Genomic DNA, 13,111 nt, shown 5'->3' on the forward strand with positions numbered 1-13,111 from the left:
CTTCTTTTGTCGTTAAGTCAGATAACACACAGTTAACTAGAGAGAGTTTCCATTGTTCTAGCAGTCTTCACAGGGTAACAGAACCTGCATGTTGCTTTGTGATTTCTCTTCTTGTACAAGAATAAACTCTTGTTTGATTCCTGAGCTGGCTCCAACTTCCATCCTTTTACTAAATTATCTTGACAGAGAACACTATGTTTTATTGTAATGTCGGACTCAGCAAGATGTCTGAAAAAACCTGTTCTCGTTATGTAAACAGCATTTCTCCTGAATAGCAGATCGTCCTGCTCCGGGCACTAGTGTAGGCACATGGGTACATTGAACCGCAGAAGAAGAAGAACATCTGTTGTGGAGGTGTTTCACAAGCGACAGTGTCTTCTGACTCTGGGTCTGACTCCGGGTCAAAGGCGTAAAAGGCGTAAAAGGGACTGCTGCGGGGAGTTGTGACGAAGCTGTTTTTAAACATTGTTAAAACAATGTTTTGATAATGATTAGCAGTGCATCCACCGTTCCAGAGAGGGGAGCTGCGCTTCTGAGCACTGGTGTGCTGATTTTGTCACTTCCAGGTATTGGCCAATCACAAGACAGTTGGGAAAGTTGCAGTTGTGCCACCTGACAATTGCAACTAAACTCAAATTAAACAGCTTCTGGTTGGATGCAAGCATTATTTTCTACCCTTGTCATGAAGTTCACACAGAACACTTTTTTAAAAAATAAAGAGTTTTATGATAAAATTATTTTTTTTTAGTTTTACATTGGTTGGACCACCTGACATGGAAAGTGTACCAACCTACATATAGTTGAAAGTAGTTTTTATCAGTATTTGACAGCGATCTACAAACCTTTTAGCTTAGTCAGAAGGGTCTCTGGGTTTCCTCTGGCTGATGCAACATTCAGTTTTCAGCTATTGTCTATTGACTTCAAAATAAAGTCCAATGTCTATGGTTGCACCACCCTGATATTTAGGAAATGTAAATTGCTGGACAAAAGTTTTGCAGTTATTTTAACAGCTTTAAAATGATTGACATTATGGAAAAAACATTATTCAAAAGACTTCAAACATAAAATAATGATAATTGCTGGCGTTTTATTATTTGCTGCCGTTTTGTTACTTGCTGGCGTTTTGTTACTTGCTGGCGTTTTGTTACTTGCTGGCGTTTTGTTATTTGCCGGTGTTTTCTTCATTGTCGGTGTTTTCTTATTTGCCGGTGTTTTCTTATTTGCTGGTGTTTTGGGGTTTGCAGTGTGTTTGCCCCTGTCGGCCACCGTAGAATTATTCAAATTAAACAGTACAAATTCAAATAATGTGATTCAAATTCAGTTTTTCAATGCAATTATTCAAGTTGAGCAATTCAAATTCAAATATAATTGATTCAATTTCAGTTTCTGGTAGCACATATTTCAGCCCATAGAGAGGTCCTGCAGCTGAGGTTGAAATATGAACAAATGTTGTTTATAAATCTGCAAGGATTATGTTTTCATTGATTTAAAGAGAGTGTCAGTGTCATTGGACACATATAATTGAGCATTTATGTTGTTCTTGCCATAATGACTTGATATTTAGATGTTTCTATGAAGGCAAGACAATTCAAATAAATTGCACATCATTCATTCACAGCAGTAACTCAGTGTGTTTTACAGAAATAAAAAGAGGCAGACGTGTTATATCCTGTAGTTTTCACTGGTCAGTCACAGTTAATTTGACAATTGTTTCTTATACAAACCACAAAGAACAAAGCTTCTCAGAGCAACAAAAAACTTTTCATCCCTGAGGCCGTAAATGAGAGGACTCAAACACCTCGATGAGAGAACGAACACGATGTAATTAAAGTACCTGACATTAACATAGAGCACCAGGTCTATCTGAAGCACAACAGCTTCAATGAAAGGACACCACAGCTGGAAAAGACAGAGGAGCAGCTGAAAGCCATGAAGAACCACAGTTCTGAGGCCTTTCCATGATGACTTCCTGTTCTGTCCTGATGCAGCTCTGGCCACCTTCATTATTTTAAAGTACGAGAACATGATTATGATACACATGATCAGGAAGTAAAACTGACTTATTGCAGACCTAAGATGACCCTGCCAGGTGTGGATAATGAACTTCTCTCCAGAGCACATTTCGCTTTTTGTGTAAAAGTTGTGGCTCACAGAACCAAAAAAGATGGAGAGAAGAATCACATCGGGCAGAGCGCTGATGCCATGAATGATGATGATGCAGTGCAGAGCGTTGCGTGTGGAGCACATCTCTCCGTGTCGCAGTGGCATGCAAATGGCCACGAAGCGCTCCAGCGTCATCGCTGTCAGAGTCACAGGAGTGACTAAAGCGTATAAAGACACAGCCACATACACGGCAAGACACGCTGACATATGTATGCTGAATTCAAAGTAGGTTAGAATGAGCAGAACATCACTCAGGATTAAACTCATACAATCAGACATGAGAGTCAGTGCAAAGAAGATGTAGCGCATGGATGTGTAGAAGAAATCCTTCATGAAAAAGACTGTGATCAGCATAAAGTTGATGCAAAGGAAAAGTGATATGAAAAATTGAACTATAATTAAGTCATTGTTTGCGTACAGTGTAGTGTTATTGGCTGCCATTTTCTGTAGTTTTCAGTTAAAGCCAAATGTGCATTTTTAAAGAAACACAGATACGAGTCATTTAGCTCAAACAAAGGATGGAGAATAATTCAAGAACTCAATAAATTTCATTTTGAATCAACAGGTTAAAATTGATGATGAAAAAATGCACATCATTTTAGTTTCTCCAATACAATAAATCCAAAGACACAAGACTCAGTTTACCAAACCGTTCCTGAAAAGTTGTTCACAGTCAGTGTTTCCTGCTGAGCTCTGAGCAACAACTGTGTGTGAAGACTTTATAACAGTAACTACAACACATCACAGGTTTATTCACCAGTGTCATCATCGACAGACCTCACAGGTGATGGTCACTATAGTAACTGTCTTCAAGTTTGAGAAAAGTTTTTCCATGCCTACTTCCTGTTCTGTGCTGATACAGATCTATCTATAGTTATCTAAGTGATTCATAAGTCCTGTATATCTACTACAAAATGGCTAGGATTTCCTTACAAACACATGGGTGAGAGTTAATAATGTCTTGATGTTTTTAAATTTTTTTACAATAATTTAAGATTTTTGCTCTCTGAAGGTCAGGTTTTAAGCATCCTTAACATCCAATTTTACAAATTTAAAGACAATAAAATTATCACACAAATACACAAATTCATATATTCAGTATAATAACTACACACATTACATTTATAAACCATTTGATCACTTTGCCATATCATATCATTGGTTTAAATTGGTTGCACTACCTGACGAATATTGGATGCACCACCATGCTGAAAAAAATTCATTTTCATTTCAAATAGTAACATAAGTTTAAGACATCAGTTAAACCTAACCCTAACCCATCAAAAACAATTCACATAACATTACATCTTTATGATAAGGATCGAGTACAGTCGCAATGAAGTGCAGGGGATCTGGGTAGATGTTAATAAAACGTGGTGACAGACTCTTAAGAGCAGAGTGCACTTTTCATTGTTTTCACTCCATGTTCTCAATCTTTGTGTAGAAGACGCTTTAGTGCTGCAATTAAGAGAATAACAGATGCATCAGATGAGCTGATATCTTAAGTTAACTGCTCAGAGAGAGAGAATGTTCTTTGGTGTGAAGTCAATGTCGCAGGGAGTTCATAATCTGCTCCGTATGCAACCAAGTATTGTTTTAGCGCAAAGAGACGTTCCTGCATTTAATAGGTGCTGTTCCATAGTGTACTTGCTGTGTTTCGGCCGCCAAATTATCAGTGCATCCCTAAATAAAACATATTTATTGACAGCAACAATGTAACCGTAATAATGACGTATTGGATGGTGTAACTTGAGTTTCAATCAGCACATGGACAAGGGAGCGCTCACCGATTACATGGGGGCGCAGAGGCCTTGATCCCTGGTTTAGAAAAATCTGTGGTGTATAAAATATTTTAAAATAAATAAACAACAACAACTCTTAGCCTGGTGGGGGGCAAGTAAACCCTAGCGGCCGACCAGGCTTATAATGCACTGGGGGAATCCCTGTAATAATAATAATAACTGTTGTAGAACTTTCCAGCAGGTGCAACTGTATGTGTTAGATGTTATGAGCATGTGTAGTTCGTAATCAAAGCACAGTTGTCAGCTGGATCATTGTTAATACTTAACATGTGTCATGCTAATTTTGATAGTGATAGTGGCATCTAAAATGTACAAATTATCATGCAAAATGATTTAATGTGTGTAATATCTTTCCATTCAAAACTAATAAACATTCTAGAAGTGTCAGCGATAACCTTAGAGCCTTGAATAGCATTATAAAGTGACATTCCTTGCATGGCACACACTTTGAGATGTCCGGGAAACACTGTTCCCCGGACATAGAATACATGTCAGTTAAATGCAGACCACATTATTTACCCAGAGAGCTAACAGTAGTGATAGTTACAGCTGTATACATACCTCCGGATGCTAACGTTAGCATAGCTCTCGCTAGCCTGCTAAAAACAATAAACACACAGCTGCGCGCGCACCCACACGGAGTTCACATTATAGCTGGAGATTTTAATCAGGCGAACCTTAAGACGGTTCTTCCGAAATTTTTTCAGCACGTTAAGTGTCCAACCAGGGGTGCAAACACACTGGATCATGTTTATTCTAACATCAAGCATGCATACAGAGCCATACCACAACCTCATCTAGGCCAGTCAGATCACCTCTCTCTGCTCCTTACCCCGGCATACACCCCTCTCAGGAGGAGAACTACACCTCTCAAAAAGACTGTTACAACCTGGCCGGACGATGCACTCTCTCAGCTACAGGACTGTTATGCGAACACTCAGTGGGAGGTATTTGAACACCAGGACCTGGCAGAGCACACAGAAGCAGTACTGTCATACATCAGGTACTGCATTGGGAACGTCACTGTGGAAAAGAGCATCAGGGTTTTTCCCAACCAGAAACCCTGGATGACCAGCCAGGTCCGAATGCTGCTCAGGAAGCGTGACGCTGCCTTCAAGTCAGGTGACAGGGAACTGTACAGTGCCTCCAGAGCAGACCTGAAGAGAGGAATCAAGGATGCTAAGTCGGCCTACAAGAAGAGGATAGAGGACCACCTCTCTGATAACAACCCGCGACAGGTGTGGCAAGGCATACAGCATATCACAAACTTCAGGGGCTGTAACACCACACCTGGGAACCCAGACGCCTCGCTGGCAGAGGAGCTGAACTGCTTCTTCGCAAGATTTGAGAAAACTGAGCCCCATACAGCCTCACCACCTCCGCAGCCACCAGCACCCAGCACCGTCACACTGACTGTACAGGATTCTGAAGTGAGACGGGTGCTAAGAGCAGTAAACCCAAGGAAGGCAGCTGGCCCGGACGGGATACCAGGGAAGGTGCTCAAAGCCTGTGCAGACCAGCTCTCACAAGTTTTCACCTGCATCTTCAACCGTTCCCTGTCTCAAGCCACCATCCCATCCTGCCTGAAGACAGCTACAATCATCCCCGTGCCCAAGAAATCATCCACAGACAGCCTCAACGACTACCGCCCAGTCGCCCTAACACCGGTCATCATGAAGTGCTTTGAGAGGCTGGTTCTTCACCACATCAAAGACAGCCTTCCTCAGACCTTCGATCCACATCAGTTTGCTTATAGAGCAAACAGATCCACGGAGGATGCCATAGCCATAGCTCTCCACACTGCGCTGAGCCACCTGGAACACCAGGGGAGCTATGTGAGGCTACTCTTCATTGATTACAGCTCAGCCTTCAACACAATCATCCCGGACATTCTGGTCAGTAAACTTGTGGATTTAGGCCTCCACCCACACACCTGTTCATGGATAAAAGACTTCCTCACGAACCGTCCACAGACTGTTAAACTTGGTAACCACATCTCCTCCACCCGCACACTCAGCACCGGCTCTCCACAGGGGTGTGTGCTGAGCCCACTACTGTACTCCCTCTACACCCATGACTGTAGCCCAACCCACCTTGGTAACACCATCGTCAAGTTTGCAGACGACACCACTGTGGTTGGACTAATCTCAGGGGGAGATGAGTCTGCTTACAGGGATGAGATCCTAAAGTTGACAACGTGGTGTTCAGCGAACAACCTGGCACTGAATGCCACAAAGACAAAGGAAATCGTCATCGACTTCAGGAGGCACCGCGCAGACCCAGCTCCCCTCTACATCAACGGTGTCTGTGTAGAGAGGGTCCAGACCTTCAAGTTCCTGGGCACCGTCATCTCGGCTGACCTCTCCTGGACCCCGAACATCACGGAGATCACCAAGAAGGCCCAACAACGCCTGCACTTCCTGAGAGTGCTCAGGAAAAACAACCTGGATGAGAAGCTGCTGGTGAACTTCTACCGCTCTTCCATAGAGAGCCTGCTGCTGTACTGCATCACAGTGTGGTACACCAGCTGCACTGAAGCAGACAGGAAGGGTCTTCAGAGAGTCATCAACGCAGCACAGAGGATCATCGGCTGCACTCTCCCCTCCCTAAAGGACATTTACCACTCTCGCTGCCTGAACAGAGCGAGGAACATTGCTAAGGACAGTTCCCACCCCGGCTTTCATCTGTTCGACATGCTGCCCTCTGGCAGACGCTACAGGTGTGTCCGAGCTCGGACAAATAGACTTAAGGACAGCTTCTTCCCCAGAGCCATAACCACACTGAACATGGACATGCACTGACCATCCTACCTCTACCACATACTCTCACACATTCTGGCATGTGCAATACTCTACATTTCATGCTGAAATGCTTATTTATTTAATAATTTACTCCACACTAGGCAATACTTATATACTGTGCACTACTTATATTGTATACACAGATTTTTTATCCTGCTTAAATTACATTCCAAACTGTGCAATATCTATATTTTTAAATGGTACCCTGCTAAAATCACTTTCATACTGTGTAAATGTTTATATTTCTATTTTTATATACTGCAAAATTACATTTCACTCTGTGATATTTATATTCTATATGCTGATAAAATCATATCTCACACTGTGATATTTATATTTCTATATTTCATATACTGTTAAAAAAAAAAAAAAAAAAAAAAAAAAAAAAATTACATTTCATACTGTGGAAATAGTCTTATTTATTATGTTTTATACCCTGCTATGGGTCACGTCCCATAGAAATGCACTTTTTATATTTAAACCCTGCTACAGACCTGCTATTTCATATTGTGCAATAAGAATTTGATGGCTGTATATCCTTTTAATGTAGTACGCTGCAACTGAAAACCCATCTCACGCTAACTAGGGTCACTTTTTCTTTTTAATGTCCTTGACCCATACTCTGGTTGTTGTTGTTGTTGTTGTTATTGTTCTTCGTTGTTAGCTGTATGCACTTTCAAGGTGAAGTCAAGTAAATCTCGTTGTACAACTTGTATAATGACAATAAAGGCATTCTAGTTGTGCCACCTGATTAACGGTTGTGCTGTTCACACAGAACACTTTTTTAAAAAACAAAGAGTTTTATGATAAAAAAAAAAAGTTTTACATTGGTTGGACCACCTGACATGGAAAGTGTACCAACCTACATATAGTTGTAGAAGTAGTTATTTTTATCAGTATTTGACAGAGCTCTACAAACCATTTAGCTTAGTCCCAAGGGTCTCTGGGTTTCCTCTGGATGATGCAACATTTAGTTTTCAGCTATTGTGTCTTGACTTCAAAATAAAGTCCAATGTTTATGGTTGCACCACCCTGATATTTAGGAAATGTAAATTGCTGGACAAAAGTGTTGCAGTTATTTTAGCAGCTTTAAAACTATTGATATTAGGGAAAAACATTATTCAAAAGACTTCAAACATAAAATAATGAGTATTTTATTTTGAGTTTATCATTATTAAAATAAAATATTTAATAGTTTTCTTAGTCTGTTCACTTGCTCGGACAGCTGCATCACCTGATATCTTAGGGGTTTGAGAAGCCAAAACATAAAAATAATATAATATTTGAATTTACTGCAAATTTAAGACATTGAATAAGTGTCATGTCATATCATGAAAAGATTAAATTATGTTTTTTTTATATGATGGACTTGGACACAAAATATGCACGTCATGTCATTGACCCATATACCAACACTTTCTTGGAAAGAACTTGCACTCAAGCAATTTGTTTTTATAAATAAAAGGTGGGGACAATTGCCTCATGATACGCCAAAAAGGCAGAATTTATGGCCATTTCTTTTCAACATCAACCCTGGCTGAGCATTGTTGCACACAACTTCGTTCAGACGCTGGGATGAAATGCCTGTAGTTGGTATCACTGTGGGAAATCCTGGCCTGGCCTTGAGCCAAGCTATGAAGTCACCAAATTAGCTGCTTGTCATGCAAAAGTATCACAGTTTCTTCTCTGCAAACATTTCCACAAGAGATAGAGTTCATATAGCAACTTGTCTCACAGAGCTCCAAAGTTTGGACGGTCCAGACCTAGTGTCTGGGAATGGCATGGTACATATAATGATAGCATAGTTATTATATAGGGCCTCGCCCATAATCATTCACTGTTCTGTCAGTTACATAAAATAAGCTGTGTTTACATTTCACACATTCAGCAGACCTCCAGGATCATTATAATGGTGGGAAACATTCAGATCCTTCACTCTCACCTCCCCGCTCCACACAGCGCAGCTGCTGCTGATGAGCCACTGCCTGCCTGGTGTAGTGTGATAAATCAGCAATATTAGTGCAACATGATAAATCAGTGAAAATTAAAATTCCTCCCAAAAATTAGAAAATCAAGTATGCACACCATCGGGCCATGCAAAACCCATATCCAAAGTCTTACCCCGGATTTCCATTGGACGCGTTACTGCCGTGGCATGTCAGCGGCGCGGATCTGCTTCAAACTCTGCCCAGCGGCAATCCCCATCGGGCGCGTTACAGCAGCGGTGGGATGCCTTGGGAGCCAGCGGTATTCACGGAAGATCGCACGATAACGCATTACTGCGTTGTTGTTGCGGAGAGAACTCCAACACATGTCCGCTGAGCTGGGGAGCTATAAGCAAGCCCACACCAGCTCGCCGCCTCTCACCTTGGGCAACTCCAGAGTAGTAGAGAGTCCAGCCTCTCTCAAGGAGTTGGGTTCCAGAGCCCAGACTGTGCGTGGAGGTGAGCCCGACTATTTCTAGTCGGCACCGCTCCAACTCCCGCACAAGCTCAGGCTCTCCCCCCCCCCCCCCCCCCAGCGAGGTGACATTCCATGTCCCCATAGCTAGAGTTGTTGTCCCGCAAGTGGGCTGTCGGGGCCCCCGCCCACGACTGCCACCCAAATCACACTGCATCGGCCCCTTATGACCCTTTATGCAGGTGGTGAGCCCACTTGAAGAGGCGCCCATGTCACTCTTTCAGGCTGAGCCCCGCCGGGTCCCGCGAGCAAAGACCCGGCCACCAGGTGCTCGCCTGCGGACAACTATTGTCCAAATAATAAATATGATATAAAATATAATAATGATAATAATAATTAATTCTTCTGATATTAGAAACGTTCTTTAAGCGAGCAAGAGGGAAGAATTAGTGACGTGACCGCCAAGTGTAGTCTACCGCCTGCTGTGATTAGAAGAAGAAGACGTAACCAGTGAGGTGGGTAGACTGGACCGTCCCATTTCGCAGCGCTTGACTTCCAGGTCCTCAGGAGTAGGGTTCCAGTCCCTTGATTGGGACACGGCTTGTGTCTTCCAGTGACAACAGTTAGCTTTTATCAAATCTCTGTCTGCCTTTCCAAGTTTTTAGCATCATAAATAGCAGAGGTGGAAAGTAACGAAATACATTTACTCAAGTTACTGTATTGAATACTTTTTTTGTGTATTTTGTATTTTTTAAGTACAATTTAAATCAGGATTTCGTATTTTACTTCAGTACGTATTGACTCAAGTATTGTACTTAGTTACTTTATAAATCCTATCCGTTACTGAATACAAATAAAAATTCAGCACAATGAAGCACTACAGGGGGAAAATATACACCAGAACCAGACGAATGATGATGCGATTTTTTATTTATTTATTTATTATTTCAGGATAATGCACATTAATGAACATATACAAAAGTACATGTAAATGCGCCAGATTATAGCACAGGGGCAAATTTCCATCTGTAGTCCATATTAGGCAGGTTGATGTTGGAATAAAAAGAACACAATATATACATAATAAAACTAGATATACAAAACAACAAGAAACATGTATGTATATTAGTATGTTTAGTGGTGATTGCATGTTTGGTTAGTTCTAAGCCACGCTTTAACGTGGCTCTTGAAAGTGGCCAGAGTGGGACATTCCCTTATAGTTGATGGTATTGTATTCCATAGTGCACTACCTTTAATAGATATGGCTGAAGGAGGTTTTCCTAAAGGGAACCTCAACGTCCCTGTTTACTACTGCTCTGGTAACCCAGCAGCGGTTGAAAGCACCCGTGCTGTCTCCTCAGGGTTTTTTGCGTCAGTAAAAATTACAGTATTGTCCGCATAGAGCTGGACATTAACATGTAAACATTGTTCAGGTAGATCAATAACATATAATGAAAATAAAATGTGCCCCAGTATGGACCCCTGAGGGACTCCCACTGGGCAACCCATGTAAGTAGAACTGGCCCCATCTATCACAGTGCATTGTTCTCTATTTGATAGGTATGATTGAAACCAAATTACAGTTTGAACAGAAAAATTGAAGCGAGATCATTTAAATATAGCAGCACCTTGTGATTGACGGTGTCAAAAGCTCTTTTTGAGTCCAGGAATACGGCACCGACACATCTGTTTTTATCTAGCTGGCATTTTATTTTTTCCATGAAAATGGCCAAAGCTGTCTCTGTAGAGTGGTGTGGCCAAAACCCAAACTGCATGGGATGTAAAGGTGTTTGGCTATTGCCGAGGAATTCAATGATTTGTTTAGAGACCCATTTTTCAATTATTTTCAAAAGTGACGTATTATCCTGTGTTGCACCAGGTGCGTGAGCTCCAAAATAGTTTTGGATTTCTGACCCCTTGTCATATTTCTACTACCCTCACACCCCACGCAAAGTAACATAGTAACTTTTACTTAAAGTACATTTCAAATGAACTACTTTTTACTTCTACTTGAATACATTTTCAGATGATTACTTTTACTTCTACTTGAGTAATATTTAATCACAGTATTGGTACTTTTACTTGAGTACAATATGTGAGTACTTTTTCCACCTCTGGTAAATAGACAGAACTACTTTTCCCCCTCAGCTGTCTGCGACAGTGAGTCAAGTTTCTCTTGCAAGACACCGCGGTGCGAACCTCCGCGGATGGGGCATGGCCTGTGAACAGCCTTATATTTGGGACTCTTTTTTTGATTAAATACAATGTGAAATAATAGTAACTTGTATTGTATTATTTTAACATTAAAAGCTGTATATGTATATTGTATATTCATGTGAGTAATGGTGTAAGTTTATGTAATAATTCACACATGCACATCCAAAACCATGCTTATAACAGCATTTATTTTCAAAACAAGCATCACTTTCATCAATATATATCACAAGTTGCTCTTAACAGTGATGCATAAAAGTGATCACAAACAATGAAAAGAGAGAGGTCCTGCAGCTGAGGTTGAAATATGAACAAATGTTGTTTATAAATCTGCAAGGATTATGTTTTCATTGATTTAAATAAAGTGTCAGTGTCATTGGACACATATATTTGAGCATTTATGTTGTTCTTGCCATAATGACTTGATATTTAGCTGTTTCTATGAAGGCAAGACAATTCAAATGAATTTGTACAGCACATCATTCATTCACAGCAGGAACTCAGTGTGTTTTACCGAAATAAAAAGAGGCAGACGTGCTATATTCTGTAGTTTTCACTGGTCAGTCACAATTAATTTGACAATTGTTTCTTATACAAACCACAAAGAACAAAGTTTCTTAGAGCAACAAAAAACTTTTCATCCCTGAGGCCGTAAATGAGAGGACTCAAACACCTCGCAGCGAGAACGAACACGATGTAATTAAAGTACCTGACATCAACATAGAGCATCAGGTCAATCTTAAGCACAGCAGCTTCAATGAAAGGACACCACAGCTGGAAAAGAGAGAGGAGCAGCTGAAAGCCATGAAGAACCACAGTTCTGAGGCCTTTCCATGATGACTTCTTGTTCTGTCCTGATGCAGCTCTGGCCACCTTCATTATTTGAAAGTACGAGAACATGATTACGATACACATGATCAGGAAGTAAAACTGATTTATTGCAGACCTAAGATGACCCTGCCAGGGGTGGAGCATGAAATTCTCCACAGCGCACAAACCGCTCTGGGTGTAGTAGCTGTGGCTCGCAGTCGCAAAAAAGGTGGAGAGAAAAATCACATCGGGCAGAGCGCTGATGCAGTGAATGATGATGATGCAGTGCAGAGCGCTGCGCGCGGAGCACATCTCTCCGTGTCGCAGTGGCATGCAAATGGCCACAAAGCGCTCCAGCGTCATCGCTGTCAGAGTCACAGGAGTGACTAAAGTGTATAAATTCACAGCCACATACACGGCAAGACACGCTGACATATGTATGCTGAATTCAAAGTAGGTTAGAATGAGCAGAACATCACTCAGGATTAAACTCATACAATCAGACATGAGAGTCAGTGCAAAGAAGATGTAGCGCATGGATGTGTAGAAGAAATCCTTCATGAAAAAGACTGTGATCAGCGTAAAGTTGATGAAAAGGAAAAGTGATATGACGAATTCAACTGCAATTAAGTCATCGTTTGCAGACAGTGTAGTGTTATTGGCTGACATTTTCTGTAGTTTTCAGTTAAAGCCAAATGTGCATTTTTAAAGAAACACAAATACGAGTCATTTAGCTCCAACAAAGGATGGAGAATAATTCAAGAACTCAATAAATGTCATTTTGAATCAACAGGTTAAAATTGATGATAAAAACATGCACATCATTTTAGTTTCTCCAATACAATAAATCCAAAGACACAAGACTCAGTTTACCAAACCGTTCCTGAAAAGTTGTTCACAGTCAGTGTTTCCTGCTGAGCT

General features: G+C 41.1%; 2 protein-coding genes across 2 annotated transcripts; both read right to left on the reverse strand.

Annotated features, from left to right (window-relative positions):
- Positions 1-1,695: 1,695 nt before the first annotated feature.
- On the reverse strand, positions 1,696-2,604 carry LOC310925197 (odorant receptor 131-2-like; the record flags this gene model as incomplete). Its single annotated transcript, XM_083887079.1, has 1 exon — positions 1,696-2,604. The coding sequence occupies one exon, from the start codon at positions 2,602-2,604 to the stop codon at positions 1,696-1,698; it is 909 nt and encodes a 302-aa protein (XP_083743205.1).
- Positions 2,605-11,950: 9,346 nt separating this feature from the next.
- Positions 11,951-12,859, reverse strand: LOC310925198 (odorant receptor 131-2-like; the record flags this gene model as incomplete). Its single annotated transcript, XM_083887080.1, has 1 exon — positions 11,951-12,859. One exon carries the CDS (start codon positions 12,857-12,859, stop codon positions 11,951-11,953), a length of 909 nt encoding a protein of 302 aa, XP_083743206.1.
- Between the last annotated feature and the right edge of the window lie 252 nt (positions 12,860-13,111).

Source organism: Microchirus variegatus, assembly GCF_963457635.1.
Source record: "Microchirus variegatus genome assembly, chromosome: 3".
NCBI classification, from domain to species: Eukaryota; Metazoa; Chordata; class Actinopteri; order Pleuronectiformes; family Soleidae; genus Microchirus; species Microchirus variegatus.